At 47.9% G+C, this 20130-nt stretch overlaps 1 protein-coding gene across 8 annotated transcripts in view; it reads left to right on the top strand.

Annotated features, from left to right (window-relative positions):
• Positions 1-20130, top strand: part of gwl (serine/threonine-protein kinase greatwall) — a 619920-nt gene that overhangs the window by 58715 nt on the left and 541075 nt on the right. For all 8 annotated transcript variants that reach the window (XR_012826296.1, XR_012826297.1, XM_075682969.1 and 5 more), the window contains one exon: positions 4101-4201. Coding sequence is in view for 6 of the 8 variants with exons in the window: in XM_075682969.1 (XP_075539084.1) it covers positions 4101-4201 (101 nt within the window). In the remaining 2 variants the exon portion in view is untranslated. The remainder of the gene's footprint in view (positions 1-4100; positions 4202-20130) is intronic.

Raw genomic sequence — 20130 nt, 5'->3', positions numbered from 1 at the left:
GCTTCGGCGGTGGTGGGTTGGCTAGCGCAGCAGCCTCGCGCTTTTTCACTGATGCGTAGCTTCTCTCTCTTTTTTTAGGAGGCTGCAAGTATGCCGGATATTCTTCGAAAATGCTGGGAATAGTGTCTTTCTTAAGTTTCTGAATTTTGCAACCTTCCTTGAAGTCAGAGGAACTGAAGTGTCGACTGCATACAGTCGAATAGCACGACATCGTATTCGGTACCCAGTTTTCACGAGAACAGACTTTCAGCCATTTTGCGCACAGTTCCAGATCGCTTGTTATTTCGTGGAACGATATGCCCGACGTCCATTGTTTACTGGATGACTTGCAGTGTGGCACACAGCAGTACGGCATCTTGTCGGGTGCAGGACACCACAACCGATTCCACACTGCAGATAGAGGACTGATTGGGTATAAAAAAGAAAGTAACGCAAGGAAACGATAAGAACTGTGCATCATAAATCACTGATTTTATACTAGTAAAGCAATACACGTTGCAACAACGCCAACAACTAATACCTGGTCGCGGAAAATCTAGTAAACAAACGGTCGCTTCATTTGTGTACACTGTTTACAAGTTCGGTCATGCATCCCTGATATTTCAAGAAAATATATATAAACATGCTGCTGCTGCAAAACGCATACGCTTACCTGCAACTAACACGACGAAAATAGCACAACTCTTGCTTGACGGATCGGTTAGGGTGCTTCGATGGGCCTCGACGCGTAGCTCGGTCTGGCATGTGAGGGCAAGCATTTTAAGAAGTATGGGGTGCGAGCGCCTCTCGCGGAGAGCCGAGGCGTAAATCGAGGAGGAAAGGAGAGGGCAATGTACGGTCTCCACGGCACCAATGCGCCGGCATGAAAAATATAGGAGGCTATGCTAGACCTTTCTGCCTTTGATTCTTTGTGCGTAGTTCTTTATCCTGTTTGTTTTTTATTTAGTCTAGCGCATGACGCCAGCATCACAGCGAGCGGGTACCCAGCCTTTCTCAAACTATCAACTTGCTCAAGAAATGCAATGTTTACAGTGTGGTAACATGACTTCAACAACACTGACTGGAAACATGAAATGACTATACCATGCTTCACAAGCCTGGATTGGTATGAGGCATAGTTCATTAGCAGTTTTCCAGCTTCGGGTGAGAATGACCAACACACATGTTCCGGTAGAAATTCTAACTTGACATCAAGAAACTGTAGCTCATTATCTACTGGTACTTCCAAAGTAAATGTCAAGCCCTTGCCCAGAGAATTAAAGGCTTCTACTACCCTATTCCTGAAAGCATCCTTGTCTACGTGACAGCCCAAAATCAAGTAGTCATCTACATATCTGTATACCTCATATACTACACCTTCTAAATCTTTTGCCAGCTTTCTGTCTATGCTTCAGAGAAAAATGCACTAAGGATGGGAGCTACCTTTGACCCGATGCACACACCCCTTGCCTTCATATACGTTTCATCACAGAATCCTACGTGTGTATTTGCTAAATAAAAATGTAGAAGTTCAAGAAAGGATTCCACAGCCATCCCGCACGTGTTGCGGAATGACACCTCGTCGTTCTCATTTGTTATGCAATCACTAACACTGCACATTAGGTGCCCATGCCGCAAGGAATAGTAGAGATCTTGAACATCTATACTGGATCCCCAGCTGCAACTTGTACTATCTGATGCCAGAAAATTCACAAGGCCTTCAGAGCTTTTCAATAAGTACGGATCCTGTACTTCTAAGGGATTCAACATTTTCTGCAGCAACCCCTGCGACCAGAATCTGCCAACACCCTCGCTCGGACACAATTGGCCTAAATGGCATAGAAATCAAACCGCGAGAGAAATTGTGGAAGCTCACTGGATTGCAAAACTAAAGGAAAAATGCATCAGTCATCCTTCTGTTTCATTGTTAGATAAAGAGAATTGGCTCCTGTCATCATATCTTTAATGCATTTTCATCTGAAGTGCTTGTTTTATGTGCTTTACTGTTTTTTTATGTTGACCGGGTAGCGCTGATCCAAGACATTTTATCACAAGTGTTGTTATACGCGCTATTAGCGTGCTCTGTTGACTGGATCGCACAAATCTGTGGGTATTAAGCAGGTGGTTCTTCGAAAATAAAACCAGTTGTTAGAAAGCGCTTGTCCTTGTGTTGCTCCTTTTCTTTGTCCCTGTATGTTTTGTGCACAAAAAGTTGTTCTAAAAATGGATATTCCTATTGCATTTATCTCTCCAACCATCAATCCACGTAACCTGCCACCAAAAAGCGGTGGCTGGAAAAGTGTTTGACGGCCCCTTTAACAAAGCATGCTACAGTCCCCTGTATGGCGCAGGTAAGTGAAGCCTCCGCACGCCATGTATTTGGGAAAGATGGCATGCATATAGTGCATGTGCCAAGAAATAAACTGAGGAAGAACCTTGTCAAAGGGGAAGGACACCCTGCCTTGATGCAATTTTTCTGGTGTTGTAGACAATTTACCATGTGCAGATTGCAAACCATCTATATCAGCGAGACTGAAAATTTAAACTGACATTTGGGAAACAACACTAGAATGAAGTCAAGAAAGGAAACATGTTGACAAATTCCTTAGTGAAGCACATTCAGGCTTCTGAACAGACCATAGATTGGGATAGCGCAAGCATATTGTTACGGGGGTGTTAGTAGTATATAAAGACTGCATTTACTATATATATATATACAGGATGAGTCAGCGTAGACAAGATGGCTGACCGCCAACAACGTGCAGCAGCCAGCGTCTCGCAATCTTGTTCTTCCTCTCTTCGTTCATCCTTCCGTAACAATATTGGCAAAAGACCCAAATGTGTCATCACGGCTTCGTCTAGAATCACTCATCATTGAGACTACTGACAACACACTTAACAGAATCGATGGCAATCTCCACCTCAGCTATGCAAAGTCACTTTGGCACATATTCAAGAGTACATTACCTGTTCCAGCAATGACCATTTTCAATTTCTGTTTTGTAAACAAGGTACTGTTATGAAGAGTTGGGCTTATAAAAAGACGGACACAGGACAGAGTTTTTTTCCTGTGTTCATTCTTTCATACGTGCACCTCTTCCTAACATAGCCGTGCACCAACACGCCCAGCAAAATGTTCTAAACAAAGTACAGGCATCAAAACTTCAATTTCGTAGTTTTACTGGTCCATAACAATACTTATAATTCTTCTACTATGACTTTACCTGGCCAGGTTGTTTCCTGTTAAACCCTTGACTCCATGTATAAAAGTACAGTTCAGTGCATTTTTGTACAAAAAGCATTTCACATTTAAGAACTTGGACTGGCTTGGGTAAAAAGAACCTGACTTGTCTACAACCAAAGCAGTTGGACAGGAAACCACAAAAGCATGAACTTATTATTGAAAGGATGAATTTTTCTTCAACTGCAAAGCTTTTTTTCTGAAGAATCTGTATGGGTTTCCTCTGCAGCTTCGTGCTACAGTCGGGTGGATGACGATTTTTCCCTTTCGGAAGCTTTCTTCCATCTTGCAGGCTCTCGCAGAACTGCTTTGCCATAGCTATTATTGCCAACAACAATTCAACATTTCAGGAAGCATGAACCACATGAAAATCGGCTTGATAAAAAAAATACACATTTTTTTATGGCTAGGGTGGCGCTAATCACCTGCTTCCCATCAATGCCAATGTACAATTGCTATCGTGCCCACCTATCACTGTTTACAGCATCAGCCTGTTTTTGTGTCCACTGCAGGACAAAGGCCTCTCCCAGCGATCTTAAATTACCCCTGTTTTTGCGCTGATTCCAACTCGCGCTTGCAAATTTCCTCGTTTCATCACCCCACCAAATTTTCTGCTGTCATTACAGCATAAGAATGCGTAAAAACTATCAAGTCTACAAATTGAAAAATTCTGAACAATATTCTATGGCATTCTTCATGTTACCATGGCAGCATTGGACAGTCTGACCAGTAAGCTTTCCTTTACTCTAAAAAAAAAAAAAAAATGGACATCATAAATATTGGTTGTTGGCCCCGCTAATTGCTTGTTGTCTTCATATGATTGGTTGTCTCAAAATGACACATTCATTGTCTCACTCACCGATGAAATATGTTCATGCAGCAAAGTGTACCTGGCACAGAAGAAGGGCAACAAAGATCAGGTCTTTGCCATCAAGGTTGTCAAGAAGAGCGAAATTGTCCACAAGAACATGGTTGACCAAGGTGAGATCAGTTACTTTGTCTGCTGGCTTTGCATGTCCCATTTAGAAATGAAATTATCTGGCTCTGGGTGCAAACAGATTGGTGGCATGGACAATATTGACATGTGTACTTGTTTATCTTTCTCGGCTGACTGCTTTTCACCGTCTAACAAGTATTGTCATTTAGTACAGGACTCGCCTCCATGTATCGGAAGTTTCTCAACTGTTATTGATGGTTCTATCTACTGTTCGTTGTTACTGAACCTTGTGTAATCTGATTCTATGTGCGACGCAAAATGTGTGGTACTTTTTGGAAGACACGCGGGCACCAGCGATTACTCTGGAACATGCGATGATTCATGTATAAAAGCCGACGTGTTTGACCTGCTGATCAAATTTACAACAGTCGCCGACTGTGTTCGCTGCTATCGTTGTGCGTTGAGTGTAGTCTGTCTTTCTGGGCACAGGTTTGCCCCATAAAGAGTCGGTTTCGCCATTCACAGTTTTGCTACTGTGTTCTTGAACGTCGCTACCACATGACGTTTGCTGGAGGTGTGTTCATGTACTGGATGCAACAACTGTGAAGAAAACGCCAATGTAGTCTCCACTGAGCAAGCCGCAGGCTAAAGTACCTGCCCCCTGAACATGGTCTTCTACCTGAAACAACAACAAAGAAGATTGTCGCCAAGCGGCCATGAAGATGGGGACCAAAGAACGCCGACCCCCACGTGTCGGAAGAATGGAAAGTTCGGTTCTTGGTGCGGGGTGTGAAAGAATAACTATTTGCCGGATTGATACACAACCTACCCAAGACTCTTGCAGATTTTCTTTTGAAGGGCACAACGATCGAGAAGATGCTTCAAATGCGCACCAGGCAATATAACTGCCGTGCGCTCACAACAAACTGCACCGAAGCTTAAGTGCTAGGCACTGATGACCTGCACAAGATCAAAGCAGTCATATGAGAAGAGCTGCAGAAGTTAGGCCCAAGGTCACAGCCCCAGGTGCCCCGCAGGGGCGTCTGCGTCAGCAGGCGTTTGGTGTGTTGCGACACCATGGACCCGAGCTCACGAGGGTTGGACCCTCCCGCGTGTAGCCGTGCGCGGCTTAGCCGTGTCCGGGGAAAAGGGGATCCTGGGGGTTGAGCCAATGCCGGGTGTTTGGACCTTTACGGCCCCTCGGCGGCGGCAACACACTCCTTTGGCCTCTGCTTCACGTAGACGGCACCCCCGGACTGACCCACCCGGGGGAAATCGGTAGTTGCCTTTTCCTGTCTCTCTCTTCCTCTAATCTTCGTCTTTCTCTTACTTTTCATCTTTCCTGTCTTCTCCTAGCTTCCGCTTACTTCCAATTCTTCCAGGCAGCAAGGGTTAACCTTGTGTGAATAACCAACCTAGGTTATCTCATATTTGGTTATAGCGATAACGTAAAGCTGGCGTTTGCAGGACCTGTTTTTACAGTCCCTGTAGCGTCCCCTTGTAGGGCTCCATGGTGGGTGGCTGGCGTTGTTGCCGAAAATTCAATTTCTTTATGGCTAGCTCCTTCCCTCCGCTTCCTGATCGCCCTAACAAAAGAGGGCGCACCGATGAAGTTTTCCAGTTCCTTGGACGACAAAGACCAAACTTCCCACGATACCATGTGATCCACTCAGAAAAATCCGACAAACAAGTACGAAACATTTCCCCTTTTCTAGTTTCCAAGTCCTTAACTGATGTCCTTGGTCCAGGCTACAAGGTATCAAGGCTGGCAAGTGGTGATCTCCTGTTAGAGCTCCATGATCAGAAACAGTACGATAAGTTGCCCAGTCTAGTATCATTTGGAGATGTTCCATTAACAGTGACTCCACACCGCACTCTCAACACCACCCGCGGCGTTGTCTCGGATGACGATTTGCTCCAGCTGACAGAAGCTGAGCTCCTGGAGGGCTTCAGTGATCAGAATGTTGTCAATGTGAGAAGAATTAAGATAAGAAGGGATGGAAAAGAAATTCAAACAAAGCACCTGATACTCACATTCGGTTCAAGTATTCTGCCCGAGTCTGTAGAGGCCGGGTACATAAAGCTCCGTGTCAGACCATATGTGCCAAATCCCCTAAGATGCTTCAAATGCCAGCATTTTGGCCACAGCTCGCAGAGCTGCCGAGGCCGCCAAACATGCGCCAAATGCAGTGCCCTTGAACACGCCACTGAAGCTTGTGCGAACACTCTCCACTGTGTAAACTGTGATGGGGAGCACGCCGCGTACTCGCGGTCGTGCCCATCGTGGAAAAAAGAAAAGGAAATTGTAACAATAAAAGTAAAGGAAAATATAAGTTTCAAGGAGGCACGTAGGCGGGTATCGTACCCGCCCAGGAAAACCTTTGCCGATGTGGCGCGTCAGGGGGCAGCGTCACAACGGCCTCCGGCGGCTGTCCGACCCACAGTCAGTGAGTCGGCAGTCACGCCATCTGCCCCCACGGTGGTTGCAGCTAGCGCTGCTCCTCCAACCGAGCAGACGGAGCCATCGACCCCGAAGGTGGGCGCAGCCGAGGCTGCCCCAACCTCCCCGGCCTCTTCCAGCGCTAGCAACAGCCGGCGCAGCCAAATCCCTCAGGGAGCCCCATCGACCTCCGGGCTGGTGGGCACAGGGGTCTTGCCCCCCAAGGCGGGACCTTCCCTGGTAACTTCTCGCTCACAAGAGCACGTGTCCGGCGCCTCACAAGAGGCAATGGACACTACACCTATCCCCACGGCGCGCCAAGCGCCTAAGGAGCGGCGAGGCTCCCTCGAACGCTCCAGAAAGGGCAGAACTCCCGTTACAGGGCCTCGAAAGGGCTCTGTAATTTAATCTCTGTAATTTCCATAATCTCTACTTCTGTTTCTGTACACACAGCACTTATTGACCTCCAATATGGATACACAAATAATTCAATGGAACGTCAGAGGCCTTCTTAGAAACCTTGATGACGTGCAGGAACTCATCCACAAACACAATCCAAAAGTGCTGTGTCTACAGGAAACACACTTAAAATCTAAACACACAAATTTCCTGCTACAGTATGTTACGTTTCGCAGAGATCGCGATGATGCTCTCGCATCATCGGGCGGTGTTGCCATTGTTATTCAGAAAGGCATAGCGTGTAAACGTTTGCAGCTACAAACGCCCCTTGAGGCAGTGGCGGTTCGTGCTGTTCTCCTCAACAAACTTATCACTGTCTGCTCGCTCTACATACCCCCCCATTACAAATTAACTAAACATGAATTTCTGTCCTTCATAGACGAATTGCCTGAACCTTACGTTGTGCTTGGGGATTTCAATGCGCACAGCAGCCTGTGGGGAGACTCTCGTATCGATGCGCGAGGTCGCCTCGTTGAACAGTTCCTTTTTTCGTCCGGTGCGTGTCTGCTGAATAAGAAGACACCCACATATTATTCTGTCGCAAACAGAACATTTTCTTCAATTGACCTCAGCCTAGTTTCCCCTTGTATGCTGTCTGAACTCGAATGGGAGGTCACCAAGAATCCTTACGGAAGCGACCACTTCCCCATACTGCTAAAAACACATAAAGAAAAAGAATGTCTACCACAGGCTCCTAGGTGGAGGATCGATACAGCCGACTGGGAGAAGTTCCGAAACTTAACTAATATCTCATGGAATGACATGTCTTGTTTAGGAATTGATGCTGCTGTGCAGTATCTCACAGGCTTCATTATAGACATGGCATCTAAATGCATATCAGAAGCACATGGCTTGGCATGTAAACGGCGGGTCCCGTGGTGGAACGAAGACTGCAGGATCGCTCGTAAGAAACAAAACAAAGCGTGGGGGTTGCTGCGCGCTTCTCCCACTGCAGAGAATCTAGTCAACTTTAAGCAAGTAAAATCCCAAGGCAGGAGAACCCGCCGACTGGCCAGAAGAGAAAGCTGGCAGAAGTATTTATCGAGCATTAACTTGTTTACAGACGAGGCCAAAGTCTGGAACAGGGTAAATAGAATTAGAGGGCGACAAACATATTCACTCCCCCTTGTAAATACACAAGGCGATACACTGCAAGATCAGGCAGACTCACTTGCGGAGCACTTTCAGAGCGTGTCAAGTTCAAACAATTATTCGCAATCTTTTCTCATATATAAAGAAATAGAAGAACGTAAGCCTTTAACAAGAAAAAGCCGAGAGAATGAGCCTTACAACCGTCCTTTCAGTATTGCCGAATTGAGAGCTGCCTTGAGTGCATGCAACAGCTCCGCACCAGGATCTGATAGAATCATGTACGAAATGCTGAAAAACTTACACAATGACACGCAAGTGACACTACTTACACTTTTCAACACTATCTGGGACGCAGGGTACCTTCCGACCGCATGGAAAGAAGCCATTGTGATCCCTGTTCTAAAACAAGGCAAAGATCCTTCATCAGTGGCAAGCTACCGCCCGATAGCCCTCACAAGTTGCATGTGTAAGGTGTTTGAAAAAATGATAAATCGGCGACTGATCCATTTGCTTGAACAGAACAAAATGCTTGATCCCTATCAGTGTGGCTTCCGAGAAGGGCGCTCCACAACCGACCATCTTGTACGTATTGAAACAAATATCCGGGACGCATTTATACATAAACAGTTCTTCCTCTCGATATTTCTCGATATGGAAAAGGCGTATGACACAACGTGGCGATACGGCATCTTGCGAGACTTATCGGAAATGGGCATTCATGATAATATGCTCAACGTAATAAAAAGCTACTTGTCCAATCGTACCTTCCGGGTGAAAGTTGGCAATGTGCTGTCACGTCCTTTTACACAAGAAACTGGTGTACCCCAGGGAGGCGTGCTCAGTTGCACACTTTTTATTGTTAAGATGACAACGCTTCGTGCTTCCTTACCCCCGGCCATTTTGTATTCCGTCTATGTGGATGACATTCAAATAGGCTTCAAATCCTGTAACCTCGCAGTATGCGAGAGACAGGCACAGCATGGTTTGAACAAGGTGTCAGGGTGGGCAGAGAAAAATGGTTTTAAAATCAATCCTCAAAAGAGTTCTTGTGTGCTGTTCACAAGGAAGAGAGGCCTGGTCCCGGATCCTTGCTTGGAAATGTGTGGACATCAGATACCTGTAAACAAAGAGCACAAATTTCTAGGTGTTATACTCGACAATAAACTTACTTTCGTCCCACACATTAAACATCTTAAAGAAAAGTGTCTGAAAACAATGAACTTATTGAAACTTCTATCCCAGACTACATGGGGTAGTGATAGGAAGTGTTTAATGAACATATACAAGAGCCTAATTCGGTCTCGATTGGATTATGGTGCCGTTGTGTATAACTCTGCCGCCCCGAGCGCGCTAAAGATGCTAGACCCAGTCCACCATCTGGGAATCCGACTGGCCACTGGCGCTTTCAGAACGAGTCCCATACAAAGTCTATATGTGGAATCAAATGAATGGTCTCTCCACCTACAGAGATCATACATTAGCTTTACATATTTTCTTAAAGCACGCTCCAATCCTGAACATCCATGTTTTCATAACGTTACCGATATGACGTGCGCTACACTTTTCAGCAATCGTCCCTCTATAAGACAGCCTTTCTCGCTGCGTGTGAAGCGGCTTAGCGATGAAATGCATGTCCCGCTCCTCGAGAATCGCTTAATGCACCTAACCAAGCTCTTACCTCCTTGGGAATGGCAGGTGATACAATGTGACATATCCTTTATAAAAGTTACAAAGCACGCTCCTGAGGCTGAAATCCGAATGCATTTCCTAGAACTCCAGCACAAGCACTCCTGCGCAGAGTTCTACACAGACGCTTCCAAGTCAAATGCCGGGGTATCCTATGCAGCCGTCGGCCCATCGTTTTCGGAATCCGACGTACTGCATCCGGAAACAAGCATATTTATGGCTGAGGCCTACGCATTACTTTCTGCTGTGAAGCATATAAGAAAATCAAAACTTCCAAAAGCAGCGATCTATACAGACTCTCTAAGCGTCGTGAAGGCCTTGATGTCAGTCTATACACACAAAAATCCTGTACTTAGTGAACTCTACACCGTCTTGTGTAAAGCGTACATAACTAACCAGCGTATCATTATATGCTGGGTGCCTGGCCACAGGAGCATTGAGGGTAACATTCTGGCGGACGAGATGGCCACGTCCATCGCATCGCGAGCCGATAATCCTACCGCTGAGGTGCCTGTCACAGATCTGAGGCCTTTCTTGCGAAGGAAGCTGCGAGCCCACTGGCAACACATATGGGACGCGGAAACAAATAATAAGCTGCACCTGATAAAACCGCAGTTAGGATTCTGGCCCTCTACTATAAAATCGCGCCGAACAGATGTCCTATTCTGTCGTCTCAGAATAGGACACACGTTTGGCACCCATAATTTTCTACTCACCGGAAGTGAGCCTCCTACTTGTGGTAGATGCGGGGAGAGGCTGACCGTACTCCACGTCCTCCTGGAGTGTCGGGAAGCCGAATATGAAAGAATGAAACATTTTTCCTTCGCTTACAGACAGCACATCCCTCTTCATCCAGTAATGTTCCTCGGCCCAGAACCGCTTTTTAACACAGACACAGTCCTAGGTTTTCTGAGAGATGTGGTCCTACATGTTATTAGCCCCATGCATTCCTAGCGCTTCCTCTCTTTAGAGGATGCCGCTGGGATAGTTGTACGGTATAGCACATGCCTCCAGACCCTTGTGTTTCAAGGGCTCTAAGGAGGGAGTAGTGCTCTGGCATTTCTCATAATCTCATATATTTTAGCTATCATATCATTTTTTTTATATGCATCTAAATGTTCATAGTACAAGTCATACGTCATCGCCATAATTTTATTACACAGATTTTACGCATTTTAGAGCGTATATTTTAAGGCCCCTTTACAGCCACGACACACCAATTCATAGTAATCATAGTTACACTGCACACCCACTACCACAGACATGGCGCTCTTTGGCTATTCCTGGCCCTTGCGCCATGAAACCCCATACATCATCATCATCAGCCCCAGGTGGCCTCTATTGCTGACATTGTCATAGCGGCGCCTGCCGCTATCAGTACGCGATCGGCGAAAGGCCGGAGACGACTGTAGTCCAACCCGCAGGCAAGCGAAGAAAAGCCCCGTCTTTATTTCCACAGCAGTTTAAGTAGAAGCAGCGTGATGTCAGTGACACGTGGTTCTATACATGCGTCAGGCACAGTGAATCGGCGCATCATGTGGGAGCGTGCTTTCAGCCGCAGGGAAATACATTCCAGCACATCCCCCCTTTTGCAAAATGAAAGAGTGGTTTCCGCGCGTGGCATTTAGAACACGCGCACATGAACAACAAGCAAGAACCCTCAGTGGTAATCGACCACAAACAAAACCTTATTCATCAATCCCGTACCGAACTGGTCGCTTAACCACTCTACCAGACTTGGTCACCGTCACTAAAGCAGAAGGTGCTAAAGTTGAAGTCATAGCCCCTGATGCTAAAGGTAACGAAGCTGTAAAGGTAGCAGGTGACTCCCTGTTCATAGAAACCAATTCAGATGAATCACTTTCATTTGGAAACTAGTAGCTGCCTTCTGCCTTCCTCCGTTCTGGCAAGCGGTTGGGCATTCGTCGGTTACGCCGCAGTACTCCCTTCCTGGGTGCGTATTATGTAGAACCACAGTGTAGCGGCTGTGGCTAGCACCGTTGCCATGGCCTTCATGTCCGTTACCCAAACGGAATCACCAGCTTTTTGTTTATTCAATTCCCGGGCTCTGTGGCACCTGTTGTAGTACCGTGCTTGTAGGTTCTTGTTGGCACTGTCTTTAGCCCCAAGATTAAGCAGCGGTGGCTGCAATGGACCACGCAGCTGCAGCGCCATTAGAACTCTTGTCCTAAGACGCCAGCCCATGAGGATTTCAGCCAGACTAGAGTCAAGAAGGCCTGGGGTCGCCCTTTAGGCAAGCAGAGCCAGCTACGAGTCCTTAGATTTAAGGATCAGGGACTTAGCCTGAGGGTACCTAAGGCTAGTAGTGACGTGACCGAAGCCTAATCGTGTGTACTTATCAAACTCTGTACAAGAAAATTGAGGCCCAGTGTTTGTCACTACGGTCTCAGGGATGCGACAGTATGCAAAAATGCTTTTTAGTCTTTCTATCACAGCATCACTTTTTGTTGAGGGAACGAGGGCTACTTTCAGATACCGTGACAGGTAGTCGACCACGAGAAGATAATGACAGTTGTTAATAAAGCACAAGTCGACCTCAACTCGTTTCCACGTGAAACTTGGCGTTGGGGTTGAAATCAATGGCTCCGAGTTCTGGGTGACAAAGCGCACACAAGTAACACATTGTTTCACTTGTCGCGCAAGTTGTTCGCCGAGGCCTGGCCACCAGACCTATTCTTTTGCCAAAGCTCTAGTCCTCAAGATGCCCTGATGTCCATCATGTAGTTTCTTTAGTACTTCCTTTCTTAGGCACTGAGGTACCACCAATCTGGTCCCCTTTAGCAGCATGCCATAGCATTCGGCATTTAGTGCTCGTTCCTGCCAGTTCGGAACTAAGTAGCAAGGAAGCTTTGGTTTTTTTCGGCCAGCCTTGGCGACACAACTTAAGCAAGGCTTGACAAATGATGTCAGTATTTTGCACATCGTGTATTCTGTTAACAAAATTGTCACCCATTTTAAGCCCTTGCAAAGATGTTTTCACGAAAGACGACACTTCAGACTCGGTCAGTTCACCGGCTAGTTTATCTGCTTTTGTCAGTGCACTTGAAAGAGCGTTTGCTGTTATCAAGCTTTTACCGGTATCATATCATTTTTTTGGTATCCCAAGCGCGCATTCACACGTAATGAGGGCGAGAGTTGGCTCGCCTCCACACCATGGGCAAGTGCCCACGTATGCGGTGGGGTGGATGGCATGTTTCAAGCGTAAGTGCGGGTATGCATTTGTCCTGCAGGCAGCGTCACTCATACGCTTCCTTTATACCTAACCGAGAGTGGGGTGGAGGCCAGCGCTGTCTTTCGCGACGCTGGTGTTCTAGGATATCCCAAGGCGTATGAGACGCTTGGGACGAGAGGAGGGTGTCCAGATGGGGATACTCGCTCGGTGAGTCGCAGCTCGATCTTCACTGTCCGCTCTGTCGTTCCCTGCGGCTGTGGGGTGTCCCGGGCACCACATGATTCTGTGTTTCTTATGTAATGTTGTAACCAAGAGGCGGGCGACACATTCAGGAATGTTGCCGCTGGCGATGTAATGGCATTCACAAGGCAGGGGTCTTATATCGCCGCTCTCGAGGACTGGCCAAAAATGTTCGCATGCCTTGTATCGCAACCCCAGTTGGGCATACCCAATGACCGAAGTTGTCTATTAAGGCACGTACCCAGTGGTACACATATAGTACACAATATGAAAGTGATACCGCATCAGTTGCATTCTGAAGCGCTGAACAATTGGTGGCAACACATCAACAGGCATTTTACCAAGCAACGAAACAAGAGGTTTGTGGTCCGTTTCAAGCATCACCTCGATACTTCTTATGTATTCGTTGAATCTTTCGGCAGCCTATGTTAACACTAGTGCCCCCTTTTCCACTTGCGCATAGCGCTGCTTAATTTTAATTAGTGCCCTTGAAGCAAACGCTATCGGCTGGCACTTGCCATTGCGTTGTTTCTGGAAAAGGACAGCACCGAGACCATAAGACGAGCCGTCCGCTGAAAGAATCATGGGAAAGCGTGGATCGTACATAGCCATACACTTTGCTGAGCAGATAAGAGATTTCGAGCTTTCAAAAGCCATGTTCTGAGCAGGGCCCCAAGCCCAGTCGGTCTCTTTCTGCAAAAGCTCCTGTAGCGGGGCAGTGGTTTGCGCCAAGTTTGGCAAAAAATCGCCTAGGTATGCCCAGAACACTGTGTAATTGCGATATATCAGAGGGTGCTTTCAGCTTTTGAATGGCTCTGAGTTTGGCCGGATCTGGCTGTACGCCTTCCTCGCTGAGTAAGTGGCCCAGAAAGCTTATGCTTCGAACACCGAACAAACACTTTGCTTTGTTTAGGGTAACGTTAGGCTGGGCTAGCTTAGCTAAGACATTCGATAGCCTAGAGTCATGTTGCTCTTTGCTGTCGCCAAATATGTGAATATCGTCCATCAGGTTAACGACGCCAGGAAGGCCTGTCAAAATTTCAGACATTCTTTTTTGAAAATACTCAGGAGCTGATGTAATCCCGAACGGCAACCTAGTGAAACAGTACCGCCCAAACAGTGTAATGAACATGGTCAGCTCTTCTGAGGCCTTGCTGAGTCGCACCTTATGGAAACCGGAATTGGCGACCAATTCGGAAAACCATTTTGCACCGGCAAGAGAGCCCAGTGCTTGGTCGACAGTAGGCAATGTGTATCTTTCTCTTAAGACAAACTTGTTCAATTGCGTAAGGTCTACACAGATCCTTACATCTCCTGAGTGCTTTTGTACAGGCACAATGCCTGCACATCACTCTGTCGGCTCTTCGACTTTACGAATGATGCCTATTTGTTCCATCGTCCCGAGTTCTCGTTTTACAGGCTCCTGAAGCGGTATAGGAATCCTGCGTGGTGCGCTTATTGTAAAAAGAATAGCATCTGGTTTTAGCCTTATTGTACACTCCCCGGGCATAGTGCCTAACTTGTTGAAAACCTGAGGTCACAAAACTTCGTAGTTGGGTTCCTTGTGAGCCACAGAATCAACGAACTTGATGTCTCCCAACACATCGACAGCCGGCAAACCCAGCTGTACATGGCTCGAAGGAGAGACCACATAACACATTTAGCGAGAAGTTTGTCCCTTCCAAAATATATCCGCTTGAAACTTGCCCAGAACATTTAAGCGTCACTGTCAGTGCCAGTCAATACCTCGTCGGCCTTTTCCAAACTCGTGGAAAGTCCCGGAAATGATGCTGGAATTACGGACACTTCTGCGCCTGAGTCGACCTTTGCGAAAACAGGCACGGAGTTAATACCTGAACGTAACGCGCCTTGGCGCCAGATGCCTCGACCGTGCCCAAAAAAGCCTCCCTATGTCCATTTGTACAGATGACACTCGTACCTTTCGCGGGTAGCCTGGAGAAGTCCCTTTGAGACACACATTGCCGAAGTGTCCCTTTAAGCCGCAGTTGAAGCACCTCTGGTCCCCCGCTGGGCAGGCTGTCCTTGGGTGCGAGTTGCCTCCGCAGAAGATGCACAGTCCCTCGGAACGAGCTGATGTCGGCCGGGTTTCCTTGCTGCATTATGGTTGCCGGCGGTAGTCCACTGCATCGACATTGACATCCTCACATGGCTTGCACGGTGTGTATTCGTGGACTTCGTTGCAGTTTTGAAGTTCTTCTTGCTGCTGCTGAACAGTCTCTTTTAGGCGGGCCCTCGCCAGAGCTGTTGCGAGAGAGAGCTTGGGATCCATTTGGAGCGACTCTGAAAGTTTTTCATCCCGCAGGCCCACAACGAACAGGCCCCTGATGAGGCACTGATTGAATTCTACGAATTCGCATGTGTCCGCCAAGATGTGTAGAGCAGTCATAAACTGGTCAGTTCACTCGCCAGGCATCTGGTGCCGCTTGTGAAAGCAAGCGCTCTCGTAGACAATGTTGCCCTCCTTGATGAAGTAATTGTTGAGCTTCTCATTGACCAGCTCAAATTTCTTCGACTCTTCTGCAGAAAGATTGAAGGTAGTGAAGATGTCCCTTGCTTGTCGACCCATGGTATAAAGCAGAGTGTGTACTTGTGCCTCTTCTGAGCACTCGCTCAGGCCTGACGCAAAGCGATAATCGTCAAAGTGCAGTATCCACGCCGGCCACTCCGAGGTATTGTCGAAGTCCAGCGGTGGCAGCTGCTGAAGGCCCGGCAGCGATGCAGTGGTCATTGCAGCCTCCTTTCCTGACATCTCAATCCTTCTTTTTCCAGTCGCTTTTAAAAGTGGTTAGATCGCATCACTTCTGACATCATGTCGTAGTGGTGCCTGCTGCTATCAGTGCGTGACCAGCAAAAGACCGGAGACGACTGTAGTCCAACCCAAAGGCAAGCGAAGAAAAGCCCCATCTTTATTTCCACAGCAGTTTAAGTAGAACCAGCGAGACTTCAGCGACACGTGGTTCCATACATGCGTCAGGCACAATGAATCGGCGCGCCATGCGGTAGCGTGCATTCAACCACAGGGAAATACATTCCAGCACAGACGTAGTAAAAGAAGAGCTTCAGTGGTGACAAGTACCAGAAGTTCCAGCATTGCCGCAACCCCAGCCAGTAGCAATGACCTATGCCGCCGTTGCCCATTTCCAAGGTCCCCTTGGGCGACTACTCCAGGGCTCTGTAATGCTGCAATTCTGTTGCCAACCACCACCGCCGTTAGCACTGCCGCCCGTCGCCCAGCGCAGCTACCCGAGGGTGACGAACATGTGGCGTGCCCCCAACCACTACCTGATCTGCTATCACTGTGGGGAAGCCGGACATGTCTACCACCGATGCCCGTACCGTGTCTTGGGACTGTGAGGGTTTGCCATCAATTCACGGCACCCACAGCAGGGTGAACGGCCATGTGATATCACCGACGATCTCACTGCCACTCAGTGGAGCTCTCAATGACTGTCCCGTTTGCCAGTGCCTACCACACACTAGCCCAGTCTGGGGTCGGTCCATCAGCCTGGGGTTGGTCCATCAGCCTGTATCCAGAAAACTAAAAGCAGCAACTGATGGAGGTGCGGTTGCTGTTCGTTGAAATGATGCTTCTCCGCCACCAACAAGGATGCCGAAGAGACTACAGTCGACGACCGATTTTTTGGACGCTCTAGGGAACGTAAAAACGTCCGAAAATTCAGGCAGTCCAAAAAAATGAATGCATGCAAAAGACCGCACCTTTTTTCTTTTTTTTTCTCGGAACTAGAGGTAAAGGGCAAAGTACCAATCTTCCGAAACCCTGCCAAAGCATCAATGAAGGTGCTATAAAAAGAGGCGTTCAAAAACTCTGTATATAGCCGACTGCCTGTTTATTATGTACATGTGCATCGTCGGGCAGCCAGTGTTATTGCTGCAGTGGCTTGAAGGACTTGTTGATTGTTGTTTGGACGGTGTTCCGGTTGCATGCGATCATATTCACCTTGATCTGAGCAAGGGTCATGTCAGCACTGTACACTGATGAAAAAGTCAACAGTGCTCATGTCAACTCGGCGCTTGTAGGCGGCGCAGGCATTGGCTCCTCATTTTCAACATCGGAGTCTTCTGACTCCCCCACAACCTGACGGACTATTCCCTTGTCAGTCAGTTCTGCACAGAAGTTGAGCTCGTTGTCAGCGTCAACAAACTGTTGAAAAGGTATTTCCGTGGGTACAGTACTGCTTTCCGCGCTTCGATGCCATCGGCGAGGACGACGAAGACGGAGTGGGGGCCATCGAAGGCAAGCGAAATCCTCAAGTTGCGAACAGTGGAGTTCGCTGACGAGCGTCGAAGCACCTAGGCCTAGCGTCGCAGAGCGCACTTGACACAACAGCACAACCACACACCATGCTAGCCAAAACGTGGCCTGCGCAAACAAACGAAATAGCGCCGCTCTGGAAACTCTGCCGGAAGTGGAAGTGCAGCCATTTGCGGCGATGAACATAGCCAGCGTGGCCAGACCAAATCGGTGTGTGAGGGCTACATTCGGCTAGTTGTAGTTCAAAGCGGTGATATGCTTCGGCTGCAAGTGGATTTCCTTCGCAAGGGCGCTGCGCGAGGAGCCAAAGGACCTTCTGTCCCGTCAAAAAGTCCGGAAAATTGGACAGCGGGGGGTTCGAGCATCCGAAACTCCAGATTTCCTTATACATTGATTCTATGGGGCTCGTGGCGGTGCCGCGAAGACGTCCGAAATATCAGGCATGTCCGAAAATTTGGGCGTCCAAAAATTCAGTCGTTGACTATCTTGACAACATAACTCCATGCCGCCATCCCGACAAAGCCTGAAAGCAAAGAATGCGCCGACCAAACACCTGATGACCCGACGTACCACCCACACATCAACGCGATGCAGCTATGATCTGGTGCCAAGGTTTAACTGCAGCGCAAAACAAAGAGCCACTGACCTCGACATGTTGCTCGACAGCCACGCAGTCACCACGTTATTAGACACAGGAGCTCCGCAGGGGCGTCTGCGCAAGCAGGCTTTTGGTGTGTTGCGACACCACGTACCCGAGCACACGAGGGTTGGACCCTCCCGCGTGTAGCCGTGCGCGGCTTAGCCGTGTCTGGGGAAAAGGGGATCCTGGGGGTTGAGCCGAAGCTGGGTGTTTGGACCTTTAAGGCCCCCCGGCGGAGGCAACACACCTCTTCGGCCTCGGCTTCACATAGGCGCCACCTCCAGACTGACCCACCTGGAGGAAATCGGCAGTCGCCTTTTCCTGTCCTCCTCTCCAATCTTCGTCTTTCTCTGTCGCCTTTTTCATCTTTCCTGTTTTCTCTTCATTTCTTATTACTTCCTTATTTCCTGGCGGCAAGGGTTAACCTTGTGTAATATATCCAGTCTTGGGTATATATATATTAGGTTATAGCGGGAACGTACCGCTGGCATATGCAAAATAGAATGTTTCTAATCCTGTGACGTCCCCAGGTTGGGCTCCGAGGTGGGCGGCGGGCATTCCTGCTGAATACAGTAATTCTATATATAGCTTCAAACTTCCCCCCACTCCTTGATCGCTCCCTGAAGAGGGGGCGCACCGATGAAACTTTCAACTTTCTCTTGAAACCAAAAGAATTTTTTCCCAAATACCATGCAATACATAGTCAGCATGAAACCAAGACAGTTCGCACAATATCCCCATTTGTGGTCGCAAAATGTCTGACTGAAGCAGTCGGCTCTGGTTACAAAGTAACTAAGATGGGAAGCGGCGACCTTCTTCTGGAAGTGCGTGACAAGCTCCAATACAGCAAACTGACGAAACTTGTTGCGTTTGGTGACATTCCAGTCTCTGTGGGCCCCCACCGGTCAATGAACACTGTACGTGGTGTCATTTCTGATGACAACCTCCTTAAACTTAGTGAGAGCGAACTGTTGGAAGGATGGCAAGAACAAAACGTGGTAAAGGTACAACGAATTAAGTTAAGGCGCGATGACAAGGAAATTCCAACAAAGCGTCTAATAATAACATATGGAACAAGTGAACTGCCTGATTCATTAGAGACGGGATATTGTAAATTACGCATACGACCATACATTCCCAATCCGCGCCGATGCTTCAAGTGTCAGTGTTTTGGGCATGGGTCTCAGAGCTGCCGAGGGCGCGTGCTACTTGTGCACAATGTGCATGTAAAGACCACACATTGGACACCTGTTCTTCCACAACCCACTGCGCTAACTGTGACGGAGACCACCCCGCCTATTCGCGATCATGCCTGTCATGGAAGAAAGAAAAACAAATAATTGAACTGAAGGTCAAACTAAACATCTCTTTTCCAGAAGCGCGCAAGCGTTTTTCTGTACACAACCAATCGAATCCGTCCTACAGTGATGTGACGTGCCGGGGGGCAGTGCCACATCCTCTGGCGGCCGCGCAAGTCACACGGAGTGTGACGGCGGTTACGCCATCAGCTCCCCTGGCGCCTCTGATGAGGCGATGGATGTAACAAAAAGTTCTCCGGCGTCTCAGACACTGAAGGAATGGCGTCGCTCCCTGGAGCGCGCCCACAGAAAAGAAATACCCCGCATCAAGGGGCCTGGAAAGGTCCCTTGAGCAAACCTAATATCTCTTGACACACACCATAAAACACAATATGGCCACACAGGTAATGCATTGGAATGTGAGAGGTCTAATTCACAATCTTGATGACATTAAGGAACTCCTTCGCAAGTTTAAACTAAGGGTGCTGTGTGTGCAAGAGACACACCTCAATCGTTCACATACTAACTTTCTGAAACACTATGCCATTTACCGCAAAGACCGCAGTGACGCTCTCGCCTCGTCAGGCGGTGTTGCTATTATAGTTGATAAGGGTATCGCCTGCCAACATTT

The sequence above is a fragment of the Dermacentor variabilis genome, chromosome 2 (genome assembly GCF_050947875.1).
Source record: "Dermacentor variabilis isolate Ectoservices chromosome 2, ASM5094787v1, whole genome shotgun sequence".
Taxonomy (NCBI): Eukaryota; Metazoa; Arthropoda; class Arachnida; order Ixodida; family Ixodidae; genus Dermacentor; species Dermacentor variabilis.
The sequence above is the reverse complement of the archived record's forward strand: the minus strand, read 5'-3'. Positions and strand labels throughout refer to the sequence as shown.